The 22,457-nt window shown below is 43.3% G+C and overlaps 2 protein-coding genes across 16 annotated transcripts in view; both read left to right on the plus strand.

The window, feature by feature from the left end:
* Nucleotides 1–2,496: 2,496 nt before the first annotated feature.
* Nucleotides 2,497–9,744, plus strand: LOC110497814 (eukaryotic translation initiation factor 5). Of its 3 annotated transcripts, XM_021574200.3 has the most exons (12): nucleotides 2,506–2,867; nucleotides 3,066–3,255; nucleotides 4,317–4,593; nucleotides 4,782–4,863; nucleotides 5,002–5,174; nucleotides 5,686–5,797; nucleotides 5,904–6,025; nucleotides 6,202–6,360; nucleotides 8,103–8,264; nucleotides 8,406–8,570; nucleotides 8,714–8,854; nucleotides 8,996–9,744. In XM_021574200.3, the coding sequence occupies exons 3-12, from the start codon at nucleotides 4,522–4,524 to the stop codon at nucleotides 9,092–9,094; spliced, it is 1,287 nt and encodes a 428-aa protein (XP_021429875.2). In that variant the 5' UTR covers nucleotides 2,506–2,867; nucleotides 3,066–3,255; nucleotides 4,317–4,521; the 3' UTR covers nucleotides 9,095–9,744. The 3 variants fall into 3 exon arrangements, with proteins under 3 accessions (XP_021429877.2, XP_021429875.2, XP_021429876.2); XM_021574202.3 differs by lacking the exon at nucleotides 3,066–3,255 and having other exon boundaries at nucleotides 2,497–2,867; XM_021574201.3 differs by lacking the exons at nucleotides 2,506–2,867; nucleotides 3,066–3,255 and adding an exon at nucleotides 3,333–3,832.
* Nucleotides 9,745–10,172: 428 nt separating this feature from the next.
* Nucleotides 10,173–22,457, plus strand: part of mark3a (MAP/microtubule affinity-regulating kinase 3a) — a 30,502-nt gene continuing 18,217 nt past the window's right edge. For 5 of the 13 annotated variants that reach the window (XM_090211223.1, XM_021574208.3, XM_090211221.1 and 2 more), the window contains exons 1-10: nucleotides 10,503–11,305; nucleotides 13,656–13,838; nucleotides 16,427–16,480; nucleotides 17,828–17,876; nucleotides 18,501–18,566; nucleotides 19,268–19,338; nucleotides 19,887–19,943; nucleotides 20,619–20,855; nucleotides 21,225–21,365; nucleotides 22,046–22,145. In XM_090211223.1, the coding sequence (XP_090067349.1) occupies nucleotides 11,255–11,305; nucleotides 13,656–13,838; nucleotides 16,427–16,480; nucleotides 17,828–17,876; nucleotides 18,501–18,566; nucleotides 19,268–19,338; nucleotides 19,887–19,943; nucleotides 20,619–20,855; nucleotides 21,225–21,365; nucleotides 22,046–22,145 (1,009 nt within the window). In that variant the 5' untranslated portion in view covers nucleotides 10,503–11,254. Of the gene's footprint in view, nucleotides 11,306–11,753; nucleotides 11,877–13,655; nucleotides 13,839–16,426; nucleotides 16,481–17,827; nucleotides 17,877–18,500; nucleotides 18,567–19,267; nucleotides 19,339–19,886; nucleotides 19,944–20,618; nucleotides 20,856–21,224; nucleotides 21,366–22,045; nucleotides 22,146–22,457 lie in introns of those variants that run through there. The other 8 variants (XM_090211224.1, XM_021574212.3, XM_021574218.3 and 5 more) reach the window with 4 other exon arrangements.

A 22,457-nucleotide genomic window follows, 5' to 3' on the forward strand; every position in this document is an offset into this window, starting at 1 on the left:
GTTACATGAAAGGCTGTCACGAGTTGTACTACCCCGAGTGAGGAGATATGGAACTTTGAAGGATGGAAGAAGTGGGAGTCTGTTCTCTTTCAGTCGGTCACTCTGTATAACATACTATGGGGAGTCAACAACCAATCACATTCACCTGAAGAAAACTAAAAACATGCCCAGAGGGCAGCGCCCATCCCCGGAAGCCTTGCATTCCTGGCTATAACACCATGGCTAGCATTCATTTCCTCAATTCTTCGCTCTTCAGCTCACACAATTTACAAGCGTCTTAGGTGTCTGTTAGTGGGGAGAGATTATTTGTCCACCTAGATGTTGCGAGTTTGGGGTCTAGTTATTGGTTTTTGTGTTTGCTAAAAGCAAACTACTTTCTGCTCATGTAGCTAATACTTCCTTGCTTGGGTAGGATTTGTGTTTGCTAAAAGCCTAGCACTACTGCTTTGCTTGTGTAGTTTGTGCTTCCTTGCTTGAGTAAGAAGGCCAGTGGGTTGGGTTGGGGCTAGGGTCAGTTTGTTATATCTGGAGTACTTCTCCTGTCCTATTCGGTGTCCTGTGTGAATTTAAGTGTGCTCTCTCTAATTCTCTCTTTCTTTCTCTCTCTCGGACGACCTGAGCCCTAGAACCATGCCTCAGGACTACCTGACATGATGCCTCCTTGCTGTCCCCAGTCCACCTGGCCGTGCTGCTGCTCCAGTTTCAACTGTTCTGCCTTATTATTATTGGACCATGCTGGTCATTTATGAACATTTGAACATCTTGGCCATGTTCTGTTATAATCTCCACCCGGCACAGCCAGAAGAGGACTGGCCACCCCACATAGCCTGGTTCCTCTCTAGGTTTCTTCCTAGGTTTTGGCCTTTCTAGGGAGTTTTTCCTAGCCACCGTGCTTCTACACCTGCATTGCTTGCTGTTTTGGGTTTTAGGCTGGGTTTCTGTACAGCACTTTGAGATATCAGCTGATGTACGAAGGGCTATATAAATACATTTGATTTGATTTGAGTAAGCCTAGGGCATGATACTCACAAGTGCTGTCCTGTTTGCCTGGGGTGGAAACACACTCAGTATCACCAGAAGAGTTCAGACTTATTTGTTCACTGACTTCTTAGAAAAATTGGGGTTACTGGAGAAGGGCCTCTCTTTTTTAAAATCAGTGTTAAGGGGGCCTCCTGGCTGCAGGAGACAGGGAGAGTGTGTGGCTACTCTGAAAGGGGGGTTTGGTCGACAGAACTAAGAACACTGCATATCAATTACCTGGAGCTACTTGCTGTTTTCCTGGCTATGAGGAGTTTTCTTACAATAACTACTAGTTGGCACTGCAGAGTGCGTCATCAGATGGGAGTGATGGGAGACGCCATTTTGATGTTATTAGTAAAGACATACGCAAATGTGTGTGTATGATAGCATGTTAATCTTTCTACATAGAAACCAAGTATTTGATACGATTCCGCTCCAGCCCTTACCATAAACCCGTCCTCCCCAATTAAGGTGCCACCGACTTCCTGTGATACATGCCTATATCTTCATAAGTGCAAGGTAACTGCAATAGACAGGTCGGAATGTCTTACTGAAATACGAGACAGATCAACCTTTTTGTTCTACATTAGTGGTGTTTGGTTGCGGGAGACCGGACAAAGGCCAAAATTGCGGACTGTTGCTGCGTTCACATGCTATTCGGAACTAGAAAACTCTGACATTTCCGACTTGTCAACTGGTTGCAGTTAAACACGTGTTGCGATTAATGATTCTGCAAGCTGGACATTTCCTAGTTTCCTAGTTCCGACTATATGTGAACGTGGCATGCCCAGTACATTAAAATCATAGATATCCTATTAAATTACTAGTTCCTAATTATATGCATAAAACCATAAAGATCATATTAAAGATACACTATGCAAATAATTTAAAATAATTTATTTTAAGCAAACCAGACAAGTTTTCTTGTTTCTTTAATTTACAGATATCCAGGGGTCACACTCCAGCATTATTAACAAACAAGGCATGTGTGTTTAGTGAGCCACCAGATCAGAGGTAGTAGGGATGACCAGGGATTTTGTCTTTAAGTGCATGACTTAGACAATTTTCCTGTCCTGCTAAGCATTCAAAATGTACAAAGTAATTTTGTGTGTCAGGGAAATGTATGGAGTATAAAGTAGATCATTTTATTTAGGAATGTAGTGGAGTAAAAGTAAAAGCTGTCAAAAGTATAAATATTAAAGTACAGATGCACAGAAAATGCAGATGCACAGTAGTACTTTAAAGTATTTTTTACTCTACACCACTGGAAAGAGTGCAAATAGAAACAATACACAGTTTCGCTTCTTAGACTTGCTTTCAATGAGAACCTATAACACACATTTATATGTGAATTTGGTTGGGTCACCCCCAAAAATGTAGCTTTAAATCCTTAATTCTATGTGTAAAACCATGCACCATAATAGGATGTATGGTGCTGCGTTCAAAATAACTGGGAACTCGGACTTCTCCGACTTCAGTGCGTTCAAGAACACCGGATACTGAAAAAACGAACAACGACGGGGAAAAATAGTTTTTAACTGGGTCATCCAATTCCGAAATCTAGTTGTCCTGAAAGCACCATAGGAATTCGGCCAAATTATGAAACCACTGATCTTTAGGTCGGAGAAGTCGAAGCTCTAGGATGATCCCTGAGTTTCCGACTTGGAATTCAGAGATGGATGACTGAAACTATTTTTTCAAAGTCGGAACGCGTTCCCAGTTGTCGGGAACGCACGGTAAATCTGATGTCGGAGATTCCCGAGTTCCCAGTTGTCGTGAACGCGGCAATAGTTTGTGAGTAAAACCCCACAGAAGAAGCAGAAGCATTGGAAAATAACCTTCGAGAGGTAAGCAATTGTACTGTCGACCATCTTTCTGACTTGTCTACCTAGCAATTGTTGTGTTATCAACATGTTATATTTAGCCAAAGCTAGTTAGGCAACATACAAAAAAACAGCTAAAGTTAGCGTGAGAGTATCAACGTGCTAGCTATCCGCATTATCTAGTTAGCAAGTTTCTACTGACTGACTTTCGCGTTTTCTTAGGTATCCCCACTCTGAGGGCGTCCAGAATATTTTCACAATAGGGGCAAGAATCAGCTGGATCGTGTCACCCCCGACGTTCACGACACTTATTTTGCCACCACAAGCCTAGCAACACATCACAGCTATTGGTAACCGTTCACTGCGCCTCTTGGACGACCAGCGGTGTGTTTATGTCTGTTTTACGAAATCGGTGAGTGCATTATGACTATATAACGATTAAGGTGCTATCGTAAATGTATGTATATTTTAAAATGACATTTTCTGCGTCTTAACATCAAAATGGCGTCTCCCATCACTCGTGCCATCTGATGACGCACTCTTCAGTGCCAACTAGTAGTTTTGGCGTGTTCAAAATAACTGGGAACCCGGACACTTACGAGGTCAAATCATGACGTCGGAGCTCTAGAAAGAGGCCGGAGGTGGAATTCAAAATCTATCTTTCCCAGTCGGAGCGCGCTTTTTGTTCTCCAGATTTTCCAGTTGTTTTGATCGCGGCATGAATGACGCTTTCACTATAACTGGGAACTCGGAAACGAGGTCGAATCATGACGTCAATGCTCTTCAATCGGAACTCTAGATAGATGCCCGAGATTCCGAGTTGGATGACCCTTAATGACAAATACCAGTCGGAACTCGGTTTTTCTGAGTTGCCAGTTGTTCTGGACGTCCTGAAGTCGGAGATTTCCGAGTTCCCAGTTATTTTGAATTCTGCGTACGCTTGCTTCTTCAGTCAGGCTTTCTGGTTGCTAATCTACCCATCTTCGTTTGTAAGTGGTTTGTATATCGAAGTGATATAATGTGTCGTTAAATGTATTAGCTAGTTAACGGTAAAGCAAAATCAATTGGCTGGCTAGCGTAGCTAGTTAACAAACCCAATGACATGTGAGATGAACTGCTCTAGTCGTGAAGATGGCTAGCTCCGTAGGTTAGAGTAATTTTTGATGCCGAATTTGATGTCTTCAACTCGTGACTTGACCACCTCTGGCAATGCCTGGTCGGAATTGGAGGACAATGAGCTAAATGTCAGACTGCCTTTTCGTCTTGTCTGTAATTGTCAACGGTGATATTTTAGAAGAGTCACACTATGGACACATTGGGTAGCTAACAATATACCTACACAGATTGTTATTAAAAGGTCAAGTCATAAAATTATATAGGCTACTTGGATATTCAATAAAAACCAATGCCATCATTGTTATCAGAATCTGTGGCACTAGAGCTGATGTCTGTGCCTTTCGCCCTTTCTTTCAGAGCTGTTGTGCAGCTGTTGGAACCTGTGTGGAAACCTAGTCTACAAGCAAGGAGCTTGCAGCCACTTTGGCAAAATATTTTTCATGTCAGAGACGGTGGACGCTTGCAGTCGTTTATGTCATCCTCTATTTTCCAGACAGAAGATCCCGAAACATCTCCATTCAATATATTTTTATCTTACTGATAGTGCTAGTAGCCAGCCAAAATGTCTGTTAATGTCAACCGCAGTGTGGCAGACCAGTTCTATCGCTACAAGATGCCCCGTCTGATTGCTAAGGTGACTATCTGGTACAGTATGATCCTGTAAGAGAAATTACTTACATATATCAAGAATGTTGAATGACTATCTTAGGGTGTGTTTTCTTTTAGTTATTTTCCAGTGAGATGTGCAGGCCTCAAGGGTGATCATCTGCAAAATGATTCTACACATTTTTTATTTTTTTTTGTGGTCGGATTTGTGTCCAGGTTGAGGGCAAAGGAAATGGAATCAAGACCGTCATTGTCAACATGACTGATGTTGCAAAGGCACTGAGTAGGCCTCCAACATGTAAGTTGACCTCCCCACCACGTGTTTTCTGAAGTGCTAACATTGACTCGCACCATACATTGACGTGGCTAAATGTTAGTGTGCATTACCATCCATTAGCTTAGGGGATGTTGATTTTGACTCTTATCCTCCTTGCAGATCCAACCAAGTTTTTTGGTTGTGAGCTTGGTGCTCAGACCCAGTTTGATGCAAAGAATGACCGCTTCATCGTCAACGGATCCCATGAGGCAAACAAGTTGCAGGACATGCTAGATGTATTTATCCGGAAATTTGTGCTCTGTCCTGAGTGTGATAACCCTGAAACTGATCTGGTAACTATTTGAGGAACATATTTGTGGTGTACGTTTGGGTAGTAGAGGGGGACAGGAATGAAGTGTGCCGAGCGCATTGATCTGTGGGACTTTGCAATTGTAATTTGACCATTATACCAAAGCCACAGATGGTCAGTTTTCCCGGTAATGTTTTTTTAATCGTGTTTAAAAAAAAAAATATTTACTCTGCGTAGTGTTGTATCAAGGTCCCTCCTGAGGCCTGTTTGATATGACACAGGTTTTTGTATATAGATATATTTTTGTATATATATATATATTTGATGTCCTGCGTACCTTGTGCTACATCTGTAATTTTGGGTTCTGCTTGTTCATGCCTCAGCCATTTGGATCTAATTCTGTATGCTACATACCCTGCATTGAGTGATCAATTGTCTTTTTGTCTTGCAATACAGTTATGGTCTGTTGGGTAAATTATTACTTGTCTGTTATTGGTGGTATAGTCACTGTCATTAGGGTGAATATGCTAATTTGTTTGACCTTTTCATTGCAGCATATCAATCCTAAGAAACAAACAATCGGTAACTCCTGTAAGGCCTGTGGGTACCGCGGCATGCTAGACACACGACACAAGCTCTGCACATTCATCCTCAAAAACCCACCAGGTAAGCACACAATAAGAATTTGCCCATAATTTGTTTCCTTACTAATCTAAAAGTCAAGTCAGATATGAGCCCTATTGAGTCAAAGCGCCGGTGGCTTTTTCATCAGAAAATGAACCTGGGTCTGTGGAGAAGAAGAAAGATAAGAAGAATCGTAAGAAGGACAAGGAGAATGGTTCTGGCAGCGTTGAGGCTGGGAACCATAACGACATAGATGCCCCTGATGCCGTGGTGAGTATCCTCATTAATGTACGCAAACCATGCCAGTTCTTAATGTTAGCAGTTGAATAGGGGGAACAAATCTCCACCTGCCTCCCAAGTTATTATTGGTCCGAGGGACTAGTTTGCCAGTATCTCAAGCCTGCCATCTAGCAGCATTTACCCAGTGATAATATGTTGTGTATCAGGACGGTGAAGATGATGAGGATTGGGCAGAGGAGACCACGGAGGAGGCACAGAGACGAAGGATGGAGGAGATCAGCTCCCATGCGAAGAACCTGACCCTCAGTGAGGACCTGGAGAAGACCCTGGAGGAGCGGGTCAACATATTCTATAACTTTGTCAAAGTAAGTTGTGCCTGAAACTAATTACAAGGATAATGAAAGTTTGTGACTGATTGTGAAATTCTCTTTAATATGGTGTAGGCGACTTTGGTCCTAGAGTGCCATAAGCACTTAATGTTTTTGATTTAACCAGACCAGGTGTGTTGATTAGTTCAGTGACGGACTAAATGTAATTAGCTTGGTTGTTCTGGTGTGGGGCGTAGTTGGGACAAGCTCCTGCAGTACCTGCGGTAAGGGTGTGAACCTTTAAACGAAGTTGGGATCCTTAACGTTAAGAAAAATCCCTAACTTAAAAACAATGTTTTTGTATTCCCCCCACTTAATTGAAATCGCAGGGCAGTTATTTTCTGTTATAGGCTATAAAGGCCTGGGAAAGTTGTGTAAAACCAGAGGAAGAGGAACTTTTTAGGCTACTTTGGGGAATTTGCAAGACAAGACATTGCGAGATGCACATTACCAAAACATATTAGCATGTTTCTGCTGCCTCTCTCACCCACGCTGGCCTGTCTGCTCTCTTTTTCACTAATGATGCAAATGTGTGATCAGTCTTCTGTCTGTTGCGTGTAGAATATTTTTGCCTATTCATGGTACAGGGCTCCAGAGAGAGCAGGGGTCTAAGGCACTGCTTCTCAGGGCTAAAGGTGTCACTACAGACCCTGGTTCAATCATGGGCTGTATCACAACTGGCTGTGCTTGGGAGTCCCATAGGGTGGTGCACAATTTGCCCAGCGTCGTTAGGGTTTTTGCTGGGGTAGGCTGTCATTGTAAATAAGAATGTGTAAATAAATAAAACAGATTCTGCCGGGATACAGTAGCCTCTTCGGGACAGTTTTGCGAGCACAGGGTAGCCTATTCTTTGTTTCTGCCTCATCTGAAATTACAGAAGGCTACCGGGAGCCTTTATCGATTTACCCTTTTCAGACATAATGGAATGTGACCCCTTGAACGCACTGCAGCTACGGCATGTTTGCCTGGTAGGGTAAACTACGGCTTTTTAAATGCCGACACTAAACTTCTGGAGATATGAATGGGCATTGTACTTGCCTGTAAAGGAATGAGGCTTCTGAAGCAGAACTAATGTCCATCACTAGGCAACCAGAACTGTCAATCAAATCCTGAGTTGCTGTGCGCAGCCTGCTGCCTTGCCTGCGGGCAGACTGTCCTAAAAAAGTACTTTTAAAGTTAGTTAAATACTGTGACTAACCAAGACATTTAATAGAAATTAAACCTCTAGCTACCATGCCATAAAAAATAAAAAAAAAACACAGCAGCACATCAGTCAGCGACATTTATTGTTGGGGAGAAAATGCAGAACATTTTATGCCAGAGCAGAATTCTGTCACTTATTTATTTTCTTGGTCTGCAACGTTCACAATTGTCGCTATCGACATGTTACTGTAGCTGTGTTCTATGTCTGTAAAGGTTAATGGTAATAGAACCATTCATCTGCATTGTAAATTGACGTGGATTTGATTTTTTTTTTTTTTCTTAGCATTTTTTATGGAAAACAAAGAGGAATGGCAGTTTAAACATTAAGCTAAATTGTCCATTTGTCGTGGCACTCCAGGATCAGGGTCCTGTAGGGTAACAATGAAAGAGTGAACGTTTCATGACCGGGACCAAGAAGTGTTGCCTAGTAGTCCTGTTCCACACTCAAATCTTTGTTGCTAGGCTTCTTGGGGTCTATGTTGAAGACCATGGTGTTAAAAAGCGTTCTTGTTTGTGGTTACTTTCCCCGTCTCCAGCAAAAAAGGGAGGACTGCGCCGTTGATGCAGCAGATAAGGAGATCTTGGTGGAGGCAGAGCGTCTGGATGTGATGGCCATGGGACCGCTGATTCTGAGCGAACTGCTGTTTGACGAAAACATCCGTGACCAGATCAAGAAATACAAACGCCATTTCCTTCGTGTGAGTCTTCAAATCCGTATTGTTACGTTTGACCTCTGTCTTAACCTCATAACTCAGTGGTAATGCATTCAAGAGGGGACAGTTGACCAAAATCATCTCAAATTGATCATGGGTTTTTGTTACTGTTCCTTATGACTTCAGTTCTGTGTGAATAACAAGAAGGCCCAGAAGTACCTCCTGGGAGGCTTTGAGTGCTTGGTGAAGCTGCACCAAGCCCAGCTGCTGCCCCGTGTGCCTGTCGTGCTCAAAGACCTGTATGATGCTGATTTAGTGGAGGAGGATGTCATACTGTCCTGGGCAGAGAAGGTGTGTGGTGAAACATGTACATTGCTCGCACACACTTCAATACATTTGAATGTCCCACTTACGTAGCTTCTTGTAAAATAAGTGATGTTTAATTTTCTGTTTGCTCGGTTCTCTAAGTCTCGTTGCTCATGACTCTCTTTCAGGTGTCCAAGAAGTATGTCTCTAAGGAACTTGCCAAAGAGATCCATGCGAGGGCATCTCCTTTCATCAGGTGGCTGAAGGAGGCGGAGGAAGAGAGTGAGGGCAGTGAGGTAGAGGAGGAAGAGGATGATGAAAATGTGGAGGTACTGGTTAGACTATCCCCTGATTTCACAGCTTTTCCAGTTTTATACTGTTTGAGTTGGGCTACTAGGATCTGTTTAGTCAAAATTGCAGCTAATGCAAGACTTACTGTAATGTAACAACTCTTATTTTCTCATACTCAGGTTGTGTATGATTCTTCTGCTCGGGAACTGAAAGTGGAGACAGTAAAACCGAACAAGCCTGACGAGGAAGAGGACGACTTCGATATTGATGCAATTTAATTAAACAAGGATGCCATTTTTGAGAAGTTGTAGCTTTGAATCACATTTGTTTTCATCTTGTCAAATCACCAGCCCTCCTTTCCTTTTCTCACACCCTCACTGCTTCCTGGCATGATTAACATGGCGCTATGCACATTTCCTCTGTAATTTTGAGATGTATCCGATCTGAGATATGGGTCAGTTTTGGGGGAGTTACTTGACTGGTATGAATTTCTTCCCTTTTTTGTCATTAAATGTTTTACTGTTCACAACTATTATTTAGTTCCAATTGAGTTATTAGATGGTATTGATATTGTCAGCTCTGTGGTATGTGTAAACTGTGCATAACCTCTGGATGTCACTCAGTACTCAACACACTTGTGGTATTCCCCCTCTTGACAAGTCAGCAGTGCCATTGCAGCATATTTTTGAATTGATACAACTTTTTGGAATAATGAGAGCACAGAAAACACGGAAATATATGAAGCTCATCAGGGTGACTCCTTAACCCCCCTGATTTGTATTCAGTATATTGCATCAGTATATATATTATATAGGCCTACTTCACTTGGATGAGGCAAATATACACTGAACAAAAATGCAACATGTAAAGTGTTGGTCCCATTTTTCATGAGCTGAAATAAAATATCCCATTTTCATACTCCCAGAAAGCTTATCTCTGAATGTGTGCACATTTGCTACAGCTCTGTTAGTGAGCATTACTCCTTTTTCAAGATAATCCATCCACCTGACCTGTGGCATATCAGGAAGCTGATTTTAAACGGCAAGGTCATTCATTACATGGGTGTGCCTTGTGCTGAGGACCATTAAAAGGCCACACTAAAATGTGCAGTTTGTCTCACAACACAATGCCACAGATGTCTCAGGTTTTGAGGGAGCGTGCAGTTGGCATTCTGAATGCAGGAATGTCCACCAGAGCTGTTCCAGAGAATGTAATATTCATTTCTCTACCATAAACTGCCTCCAATTTAGTTTTAGAGAATCTGGCAGTCCATCGAACCTGCCTCAACCGCAGACAATGTGAATGGCGTTGTGTGGCGGAGCGGTTTGCTGACGTCAATGTTGTGAAAAGTGCCCCATTGTGGGGTTATGGTATGTGCAGGCAGGCGTAAACTACGAACACAATTGCAATTTATCGATGGAAATCTAAATGCACAAATATACCGTGACGAGATCCTGAGGCCCACTTTTTTTTAAAGGTATCTGACCAACAGCTGCATATCTGTATTCCCAGTCATGTTAAATTCATTGATTGGGGCCTAATGAATTGACTGATTTCCTCATGAACTGTAACTCGTTAAAATAAATGAAAATGTTGCATGTTGCGTTCTATTTTTGTTCAGTATATTTTCTTTATGGGAGGGACCTGCCATCCTGCCATAACCCTGCTACGTTTGGAAGCACAACCACTGACTCATGGTTTCTGTAGGTAAGGCATGAACTTGTACACAAGAGAAAGACCTGTTATTTCCTATCTGTCATTAATGTGAATCACTGAGTGGGACTGCGCTATCACCGGCTGTATTGCGCTCCAATGAGCGCCGAGGGACGCCTGTTTCCTCACTTCCTCTGCTGTTCTGACAGGATTTGGCCCGATCCAACCCGTGAGTAGCCATTTTGGTCCCACCTAAAACACTAGCCTCATTCTGAATCGGAGATGGAAGAAATTGAGCCGACAGCGAGTCAGAAAGATAAACGCTATTGAAACTCAGGAATACAGACGGACAGGACATCAAGGCACACAAGGATTGCGTTACAAAAAGGAGCGATTTTGGGACCGGTGACAACAACCATCTGCCGTCCTCTCTGTCTGAGTGCTATTCTAGCCTAGATTGGAGCCAGTCTGATAATTACTTAAATTTAAGAGGCCATGTATGGCATTTTTCAAAAAAATATATAGCTTATCAGCCTTCATTCTCAATATAAATGACTATATACCGAGTGAGCGTTATAGGGAAATAGATGTCATCATCACACTTTTTCTGCGTCCCCGGGACACCTTGAGACACATTTGGATTGGATGGACCGATGTTGAGTCAGTATCCAGAATCCATGGTTTTTGGTCCAGAAGCAAGAGTACAATCGCCACCCCTTGTATTGCCAAAGAAGGTGCAGAATTGAATCATCCGGGAAATAGAGGCAACATTCATCGAGAATAAAATGTCAACAAAAACTCCACTACCTACGGTCAACGAGAAAGAGGCGGAAAGCGTAAGTAAACGTATTATTAAGTAGTTAGAGGTGTATTGTGTCTGACTATACAAAATAACCACTCTCCCTGTTCCATTGTATCATACCATTTTACTTAGGCTACTGGCTACATTGTATCTGAGTGTTCGATACATTGTGTCACACGGGAGATGGGCATATGTTCCTCTACTGTGCATGCCCTAGCTGTAATCTCCTATGCTGCCTGATAACAGGCAATAACTGATGACATATGATAACTGATGACATATGCTGTGTTTGGTCTGTAGACAGTGATAGAGACTCATTTGTATCTCCATCCAAACCTTACCTGTTAGAAGACTGGTTTTTAAAAGTGTCGGTCAATAGAGGTGCCAATTGCTCGCCTACCAATGGGCTTACACAGTTCCCACCCCTTTCAGTTCAAAGGCAATCGTCTGTCAGTTTTCATTCTCGTTGAGAGTATCGGGCAAGCGCGAGGGGATCTATGAGTTACCCCCACAAAAACGAGAGAGTTATCTGGTTAAATGGCATTCAAATTGCCAGCACAAAAATGACAGGGTCTCCGTCGATGAAGAGACCCCCCATCACCATAGTAAGTAACGATTTATTAATAAGAGACATCTCTGCAACTCTAGGCTACCAGAAATTTTCATTTGGCTAAATGAGGACGAAACTCTCTTGGAATGTCTTAGTGAATTTGATCATTTTATACTGTTGTATGAAGTTTCCTTCATTTGTATCTGGTTAATCTGGAATTGACATTATAGTGAAGGAACATACACTGAGTATACAACATATGTATTACTTTTTCCATGGCAGACTGTCCAGGTGAATCCAGGTGAGAGCTATGATCCCTTATTGATGTAATTTGTTAAATCCACTTCAGTCAGTGTGTAGATGAAGGGGAGGGGACAGGTTAAAGAATGATTTTTAAGCCTTGAGACAGCTGAGACATGGATTGTGTATGTGTGTCATTCAGAGTGTGAATGAGCAAGAAAAAATATTGAAGTGCCTTTTAACAGCGTATGGTAGTAGGTGCCAGGCACACCAGTTTGTGTCAAGAACTGCAACAATGCTGGGATTTTCATGGTCAACAGTTTCTCACATGTATCAAGAATGGTCCACCACCCAAAGGACATCCAGCCAACTTGACACAGCTGTGGGAGGCATTGGAGTCAACATGGGTCAGCATCCCTGTTAAACACTTTCGACACGTTGTAGAGTCCATGTCCCGATGAATTGAGGCTGTTCTGAGGGCTAAAGGTGGGGTGCAACTCAATATTAGGAAGGTGTTCCAAATGTTTGGTATACTCAGTATATTGACAGGTAATAATACTTTAAGTGTGATCTACTTTGAGAAGGTTTATGAGAGAGTTGAATTGTTCTCACATTCAGAGGTGTTATGTTTAGGTTGTTGTCTAGGCTGGTAGTGGATTACAACAGAAATTAAAACATTTTGCAGCGATGTGACAAGACTGTAACTACCAATTGGATGTCGCAAAATTGGGGAGAAAAAAAGGGTTACATTTAAAAAATGTTTATTATAGCATCCCTGCAAGTGATAACAGCACTGTAACCCAGTGTTATGGTTGGCTTTATAGGAAGTCTAGCCTGATCCAACAGACTGACCAGCACAGCGATCTGTCTGGTTTACGAGGCTATTGGACGTCTGCTGAATCTAATGCATTCTTACTGGTAACATCCTGATCAATGCAAACATCAGAATCTTATTAGCCTATGCTTTTCCTTTTCTTCCAGTTCAGCGCTGTATATCTTTTCCCACAACTGAAATTGTCTGTGTGGCCAGGGAACCACTGATGCCCAGGTTAGAGTTGGGGTTGTTAGGGCGGAGTGAGAGCATAGAGCAGGCCCTGTTGAGGGAGCTGAATGAGGGTGGAGAGTCGATACTGACCCATAGAAAAGTATCTATCTGATTTTGGGATGGGGTGTTGTGGGCTTTTATCCATGGTCAGAGGATCAATACGCTGGACATACACTGGATAGTCAAACTGCACTACAGTGAGTCACCTACACTAGGGTTGCAAAATTCCCTGGTTTTCCAGAAATCCTGGTAGGAGGATTCTGGATTTCCTGCTTATTCCCTCTTCATTCCGAGGGAATTTATTAAAAGTTCCCGAAATTTTGCAACCCCAACCTACACTAACCTTTCTTTACCCTCTTGGTTTGCTTGATCATAATCTTTTCAATAAACATGTAATAAACAGGAGAATTGTTTTGGATCCTGACAGGGGATCGAATGCCCAAGCATGAGCCACTGCTAGTGCAGAGATGTTCCACTCCTGTCTGTCTGTCAGTCTTTCTGTCTACAGCACACTGTTTCACTCATGTCTGTCCGTCTGTCTGTCCACAGCATACGACTCACAGCAATGGGCGCCAGGAAGTCACCACGCGCTCTGTCCGCTCGGGAGTCCGCACCCGAAACTCTGGTGCCGACGAGCAGCCTCATGTGGGGAACTATCGGCTCCTGAAGACCATTGGGAAGGGCAACTTCGCCAAGGTCAAGCTGGCCCGCCACATCCTCACTGGCAGAGAGGTGAGAGGAGAGACCTGCAGCATGACAGGCTGCTGTAGCCCCTTTCTGGTTCACCTAGCTTCACAGACAGGTAGCCTAGTGGTTAGAGTGTTGGACTAGAAAGGTTGCAAGATCGAATACTTGTACTGACGAGGTAAAAATCTGTCGTTCTGCCCCTGAACAAGGCAGTTAACCCACTGTTCCTAGGCCGTCATTGAAAATAAGAATTTGTTCTTAACTGACTTGCCTGGTTAAATAAAGGTAAAATAATTTAAAAAAATAGACTCTTCTTTCCCCTCTCAATAGCGTTGTTCTTGTTGTGCAAATATGAATTGTATGTTTTTCATCAGTAGGTGACATAAAAAAAGAGAAGCAATGTACATTCACCAGCTAGTTTATTAGGTACACCCAGCTAGTACTGGGTCGTACCCCCCCCCCCCCCACACACACTTTTCCTTTAGAACAGCCTGAATTCTTCATGGCATGGATTCTACAAGGTGTCGGAAACGTTCCACAGGTATGTTGGTCCATGCTGACGCAATGGCATGACACAGTTGCTGCAGATTGGACGGCAGGACATTCATGCTGCGCAGATCTATCTCATCCCGTTCTCTCTCATCCCATAGACGCTCTATTGGGTTTGGTCAGCAACAATGTTGAGATACGCTGTAGCGTTCAATCGTTGCTCGTTTATATCAAGGGACCTAATGTGTTCCAGGAAAACATTCCCCACACCAGTACACCACTGTCACCACCGCATTACCGTTGACACCAGGCAGGATGGGGCCATGGACTCATGCTGCTTACGCCAAATCCTGACTGCCATCAGCATGATGCAACAGGAACTGGTATTTGTCGGACTAGGCAATTTTTTCCCACTCCTCGGTTGTCCAGTGTTGGTGATCGTGTGCCCATTGAAGCCACTTCTTCTTGTTTTTATCTGGTATGAGTGGAACCTGGTGTGGTCATCTGCTGCAATAGCCCATCTGTGACAAGGATTGACAAGTTGTGCGTTCCGAGATGCCGTTCTGCATACCACTGTTGTACTGTGCTCTTATTTGCCTGTTTGTGGCCCACCTGTTAGCTTGCACGATGAGCTGCTTTCACCCACAGGACTTCCACTGGATGTTTTTAGCTTGTCGCACCTTTTCCGGTAAACCCTAGACCCTGTCATGTGTGAAAAGCCCGGGAGGCCGGCTATTTCTGAGATACTGGAACCTGCGCGCCTGGCACCGACGATCATACCACGCTCAAAGTTGCTTAGGTCACACGTTTTGCCCATTCTAACGTTCAATTGAAAAGTAACTGAATGCATCGATACCTGTCTGCCTGCTTTATATAGCAAGCCACGTGACTCACTATCTGTACCTAATACACTGTCCGTCCGGTGAGTGTATGTACAGTTGAAGTCAGAAGTTTACATACACCTTAGCCAAATACATTTAAACTCAGTTTTTCACAATTCCTGACATTTAATCCAATAAAAAAGTTCCTGTTTTAGGTCAGTTAGGATCACCACTTTATTTTAAGAATGTGAAATGTTAGAATAATAGTAGAGAGAATTATTTATTTCATCTTTTATTTATTTCATCACATTCCCAGTGGGTCAGAAGTTTACATACACTTAATTAGTATTTGGTAACGTTGCCTTAAACAATTAAAATTTGGGTCAAACATTTCGAGTAGCCTTCCACAAGCTTCCCACAATAAGTTGGGTGAATTTTGGCCCATTCCTCCTGACAGAGCTGGTGTAACTGAGTCAGGTTTGTAGGCCTCCTTGCTCGCACACGCTTTTTCTGTTCTGCCCACAAATTTTCTATAGGATTGAGGTCAGGGCTTTGTGATGGCCACTCCAATACCTTGACTTTGTTGTCCTTAAGCCATTTTGTCACAACTTTGGAAGTATACTTGGGGTCATTGTCCATTTGGAAGACCCATTTGCGACCAAGCTTTAACATCCTGACTGATGTCTTGAGATGTTGCTTCAATATATCCACATAATTGTCCTACCTCATGATGCCATCTATTTTGTGAAGTGCACCAGTCCCTCCTGCAGCAAAGCACCCACACAACATGATGCTGCCACCCCCATGCTTCATGGTTGGGATGGTGTTCTTCGGCTTGCAAGCCTCCCCCTTTTCCCTCCAAATATAACCATGGTCATTATGGCCAAACAGTTCTATTTTTGTTTCATCAGACCAGAGGACATTTCTCTATAAAGTACGATCTTTGTACCCATGTGCAGTTGTAAACCATATTCTGGCTTTTTTATGGTGGTTTTGGAGCAGTGGCTTCTTCCTTGCTGAGCGGCTATTCAGGTTATGTCGATATAGGATTTGTTTTACTGTGTATATAGATACTTTTGTACCTGTTTCCTCCAGCATCTTCACAAGGTCCTTTGCTGTTGTTCTGGGATTGATTAGCACTTTTCGCACCAACGTACGTTCATGACCCACTGGCATTGTGATACAGTGAATTATAAGTGAAATAATCTGTCTGTTAACAATTGTTGGAAAAATTACTTGTGACATGTACAAAGTAGATGTCCTAACCGACTGTTTATACTGGTATTTCGTCTTCTACACACCTTGTTTTTGCTCTCTCCTCAGGTGGCAATAAAGATCATCGACAAGACACAACTAAACCCAAACAGCCTTCAAAAGGTAAGGATCCTCCCCGTGTGGCTGCGATTCACAGTACACTTATTGAGGTGGTGTGACAAAATGTATCATTTGTGAGTGTGGCTGTGCAACCCCTGACCTTTGTAGTTTTGCCCTGGTTGTGGTTGTTGCCAGTCAGAGGCCATTATTGATCTGACTGATGTGCTGTAGCAGGCAGGGTTTTGGTAGACAGAAAGCAGAGCATGACCAGGGCATACCTTGTGTGGCCGTTGGTATTCTGCCTGCCCAACTCTGAGACTTAGGGTAAGCATCTCTCTCACTCACTGCTTAGCTGCAGTTTCCATCTGTTTTTTCACCATTGATTCTGTGCTTTGTATTTAAGGCCTGGCCCTTCGACATAGACTGTGCTAAACCAACAGAAACAATCAGAGCCACGAGGGGCTCTTCATGAGGTGGCTTGTTGGAAACACACAAAACATGACTCTTCTGTTGACAACCTCATTGTAGGTCGTTATAAATAAACCCTAGGAGTAGTCATGTTGATTTAACTCATTTATAGCAAGGCAAAGCTACAAATATCATGCTTAAATGTCCCCTTTGCCAGTTGAAATTCCCTTGTCTGACAATGCTATCAGAGACTTTGATTTGTGAACAATAGAAACTCTACCTCTCTCTGACACGGTCCATGTTTTGATTTATTGTCCCAATAACCGAAGCCACCCGCATTTGTAGTGTCCTCTTCTCAGTGTACCTTGGCCCTTGACCTTTGTAGTTATGTAATTACAGGTGTTGGATGTGAAGTTTTTTTTCATCCTAGTTTGGAAGAGAGGAGGCCCAGCTCACATCTGTCACAAGCTTATTGTGATTTTATTTCGCCTCCCTCTATCCTCTATCTACCTTCTTGCTGAGTATCTGATAGTTTACCATGTGTATAGGAGTGGTTACATTTTTTAAATAACGGACCTTTGGGTGAACAGTTAGGATATGTCTTTAAGCTGCAACTTTCAGACATGGTGATATACTGTATCTCCTCTAATGCATTGTTTATGTCTACTGCAGCACTATTATGTCTTGGATAATGCCAGCCGCACAGTAGTATGGCACAACATCAGGCATGTGTCCTGTTCCATTAAAGATGGATGACTTTTATTATTTTATGGATGGGATGTGAGCACAGCTAGCTATAGTTAAAGGGAGATCAATCAAAAAACTGCACATGCCTCTGACACAACTCTGTAATGGTTATGGAGCATTTGTCTAGTGTGTGTGTGCACATCCTGCTCAAATGAAGTTGAAAATGGTAAAGTCTAAGGTTCCCTACTGTCTCTCTTCTCTGGCACACCCAGTCCAACACTGAAATATGAATTCATTTATTTTCTCTCCTTCCAGCTCTTCAGAGAAGTAAGAATAATGAAGCTTTTAAACCACCCAAATATAGGTAAGTAGAACACACACATACACACAATTGCAGCTGGGGAAGTAGACAGGATTCTCTGCTAATTTAGTTTGATTTTGTACATGCCATGATTTCTAAAATCTGATTATAATGACATACACAATGATAACCATCTAAAAGAGAGAAAGAACCGCTTCTACATCCCACCTCTGCTATATATAGCCCTGGAGCTCAGCCACTCTTCATCCAGAGACTGTTAGATCAGCTCACGGAAAACACTGCAGGGAAGACGTATACAGTATATACCCAATAAGCATGTGTGAGTTCCCTACAGTATATGCACACGTGAGATATGGTAAGCGTTAGTCTATGACTGGGTCCCACACACAGGCACGCATGCACAAAGGGAAATTAGAAATGTCTTCAGTTTCCTCAGCCTCCTCAAGGCTTTCAGCAGTAGAAAATGTAAGTTATTGGATTCCTTGCTTTAAGTTACGACAGCTTGCTATTTATACTGAGGAGCAGAAACTCCCTAGAACCATCTTGAATGCCCTGTGCGCTATCCAGGACAAGCATTTTACAAAGTTGAGCCAGAAAGATGCAATGTATTAGTTGTTATTGCGTGTGGGCCAAAGAAAAATTGTTTTCTTTCTCTTTCCCCCTCAGTCAAGTTGTTTGAGGTGATCGAGACCGAGAGGACGCTGTACCTGGTGATGGAGTATGCCAGTGGAGGTGAGCAGTATTACGCCTTGGCTTCACAGCCCTCACAACTGCTGTGATGGTAAAGGGCTTGATGAAGAGTCATACATATCAAGTGCTGGTGAAGTGTTACTTATTTTTAGAATTTGTGTGTGTGGGGGGGGGGGGTCCAGGTGAGGAGGAGGATTATTTATTTAAGATGTTTGAAGAGGTAGGATTTCAGATGGGCAGGGACTCTGCTGTGCTAGCTTCAGGGGGAAGCTGGTTCTTCCATTGGGGTACCAGGACAGAGAAGAGCTCTGGGTGGGAGAGCCAAGAGACACACACACACGGACATGGACACACACACACTTACTCCCAGCCTGCGGTCAACACTGAGTGTGTGTGGGAGGGTTTTGAGGATGCAGAACTAGAGGTTTTATGGGGAGAATTGTGTTGATGCTCGTCCCCCCCCCCCCCCCCCCCCCTCCACAAAGACACAGGTGCGTGGGCTGAGGAATGTCTCTGATGTTGTAGCCATACTCAGAAGCTTGTGCCTTCAGGACAGAACTACAGTATATTAATTAGAGTTATGTTTCCCTCTGTAGGCATGAGGAACAGTTAGGCTCGCATGCTCCACATACCGTTTTACCTCATTTGATGTACTGTCTGAATGTTGATATTTTTAAACTTTTTTTCCCTTTGAAATATGCAACCTTTAATTTCAGCTCCTAACTTCTGCATTTCTCTTGCAGGAGAGGTCTTTGACTACCTTGTTGCACACGGAAGGATGAAAGAAAAAGAGGCCAGGGCTAAATTTAGACAGGTAAGTACAGGACTTTTCCCGCAGTGTGCTGGATTCACACCCTGCCTGCCTGCCTGGCCATATGTCACAAGTCAGTGTCCTGACCCACCCAGGGTATGAGGTGGGGTTATGAGAACTGACAAACTGACAAAACACTGAGCTCCCCTCATCTCTTATCTCTCTGTCACTGACGGTGAAACACTGGGGGTGTGCTGCCTACACACAGTGCTCTGCAGTGGAAGGAAAGGCACACTTAGAAATGTCTAGGCTATAGCTTCCTACTTCACTGGTCTCACTGCAGGTTCATCTTACTGCAGCGTTTCACTGGGGGCACTGATATACTGATACATCTAGAGCAGATGCTCACACAGGAAGAGGGGACACAGTTTTCTCCCAGCTAGAGATGTCATGTCTACACCTTGTGTCTGAGATACTCTGTGTCTCTAGCTGTATCTTCTCACTCTACACCACATCTCCTCACCACATCCTTCACCCGGGGGGAGGTGTGTGTGAGAACATTGTCAGGGGGAAGATTGTCACTGTCTGTCTATCTGTCTATTTCTATGTAGATCGTATCTGCTGTGCAGTACTGCCACCAGAAGCACATTGTCCATAGAGACCTGAAGGTAAGGAACCAGTGAGGGCCTGGCTGGGTGTATGTGGGGGAGAGGAGGATGAAGTCAGGTGGCTGGAGGCAGGCTTTTTACCTGCTCCCATGTTGTCCACTGCACAATATACTCACGTAAAGCAATCATTCCATTTAGCCAGCCTATGTTATGCTACCACAAGTAGAATAAATATTGATGCTATTTTAATCACGGTTAGTGTGAGTGGGTCGACCTCGGTGGGAGTGACTCTGTTCAGAGTTCCCATCTCCTCTCCTCTGGCGGCAGCCGCGTGTCCACACTCTGCTTCCTCTGTAGAGCTTCATGAATGATCCATGAGGACAGAGATGTGAGAGCAGAGAGCATCCATCTCCACCATGTGTGTTTGTGTCACTGGGGAGAGGAGGAAACACAGTTAAACTTTAAACGCGACACTAACTTTGACTTGCAGAGCACTTTGTTTTTGTGTGGGGGGGTGTTCTGTAAAGGACCCTCTTCAGGCATCAGTTGATCTTTTTGTGCCTCTGACATCTCTATATCTTATTGGAGCTCTACTGTTATGAGTCTTTGAGTTATTCCAGTATTTGCTTTTACCTGTGACCCAGTTGGTCTGTTACCTACATCTATTCTATTTCACTGCTATTTCTCACCTCATCCTTACGTCCATTTTCTCTCCCTTCCCTCCTGTGTCTCTAGGCAGAGAACCTACTGTTGGATGCAGACATGAACATTAAGATAGCAGACTTTGGTTTCAGTAATGAGTTCACCATGGGGAACAAGCTGGACACGTTCTGTGGCTCCCCACCCTACGCCGCCCCAGAGCTGTTCCAGGGGAAGAAGTACGACGGGCCCGAGGTGGACGTCTGGAGCCTAGGGGTCATCCTTTACACACTGGTCAGCGGCTCGCTGCCCTTCGATGGGCAGAACCTCAAGGTCAGCAAAAATACTATCACAAAAATACTATCACAAAAATACTATCAGAAAAATACTATCACAAAAATACTATCACAAAAATACTATCACAAAAATACTATCACAAAAATACTATCAGAAAAATACTATCAGAAAAATACTATCACAAAAATACTATCACAAAAATACTATCACAAAAATACTATCACAAAAATACTATCACAAGAATACTATCACAAAAACACTTCCATCCTCAGATTCTTTGTCATTGGGAGATTCATAGTCAATGAAACATATGGGTCAAATTTTAGATGAACAAGAACTTACAATTTCAAAGATGCCCTCACTGCCTGTCTCATTCACTCTTTCTCCCTGTCTGTCTCTCTGTAGGAGCTCAGGGAGCGGGTTCTGAGGGGGAAATATCGTATCCCCTTCTACATGTCCACAGACTGCGAGAACCTCCTCAAGCGCTTCCTAGTGCTCAACCCGGCCAAGCGGGGGACTTTCGAGGTGAGGGACGACAGCGAAAATGTAAATATTCTACACTTCTTTATTCACGCCGCCATGGCACTCCAGAGCATTTCTTTCCACCCACCACCTCTCCATCCATCCACCACTCCTCGGCCTGGCATCTGCTCGACACTCTCTTTTTGTGCTTCATATTCTCCCTTCTCTTTATCTCTCTCCGCTGTTGGCACAGTACATAATTCATGATCACTCTTATTTTTATCCTTTTTGTTTCTGAGAACAACACAGACGTTGTCTTAGTTTCTGTGTTCACATTGTGTGTGCTAGAATCCACCCTCATCCCTCTTGTCACCAGATGTTCAGATGAGCTATGACCTTGCATTGAAAGATGTCATTTAGAATAGGTGTCGGCCTCGTGATTGTACATTTCCTATTATCTTGTAAACCCATCGTACACGACTGTCCTACTGATTGGCGAGTTTGTTTGAAAATGACATTATGCAGACTTTAAATGGCGATTCCACCTTCAAACAGTGGAGCGTTGTGTCCAATCGAAATCTCTATCCAATCTTTTTCAAGGAAACCACAATTCACTTTATTTGAGTTCAATGACGTGAAAGTGGATTTAAGAGGGTTCCTTATGCTACACACATCCATGTGTACGTATGACTGATCATGATGTTAAAACCCTGTACTAAGAGGACCCTGGCCTGTATTACAAGGACTATTTATTTTTCTTTCAGCAAATCATGAAGGACCGCTGGATCAACGTGGGATCGGAGGAGGACGAGCTTAAGCCTTTTGTAGAACCAGAACAGGACATCACGGATCAGAAGAGAATAGGTACTAAACAGGAGAAAAACTGCTCTTGTTATTGCGCTTCAGAAACTCAAGTGTGTAGGCAGCAGCAACACTGCAACAGAATCACTCTCAGCATTTAAACACTTTGAAAAGAAAAATAAGAGATGCAGCATAAAAGCAGCCCTGTTTCTGCGAGAGCCCCTGAGAGAGGGTGAGACACATGAGACAGAGAAAGCCTCCACATCCTGCCCTGGATAAAAGCACTACGGCGGGAGAGGGAGGGGTAGAGAGGGCGTATACTCTGAAATATGTCCTCTGGAGTGTGGGGGTATTGCATAATAGCAGCTGGGATCT

This window comes from Oncorhynchus mykiss, chromosome 19 (genome assembly GCF_057628025.1).
Source record: "Oncorhynchus mykiss isolate SJ-2025 chromosome 19, ASM5762802v1, whole genome shotgun sequence".
Classification (NCBI taxonomy): Eukaryota; Metazoa; Chordata; class Actinopteri; order Salmoniformes; family Salmonidae; genus Oncorhynchus; species Oncorhynchus mykiss.

Excerpts from the sequence above, each read along its gene's own strand:
- LOC110497814 (XM_021574202.3), top strand. The coding sequence starts at position 4,522 with ATGTCTGTTAATGTCAACCGCAGTGTGGCAGACCAGTTCTATCGCTAC. Across the intron at positions 6,361-8,102 it reads TATTCTATAACTTTGTCAAA|CAAAAAAGGGAGGACTGCGC; the intron begins GTAAGTTGTGCC and ends CCCCGTCTCCAG. Across the intron at positions 8,855-8,995 it reads AGGATGATGAAAATGTGGAG|GTTGTGTATGATTCTTCTGC; the intron begins GTACTGGTTAGA and ends TCTCATACTCAG.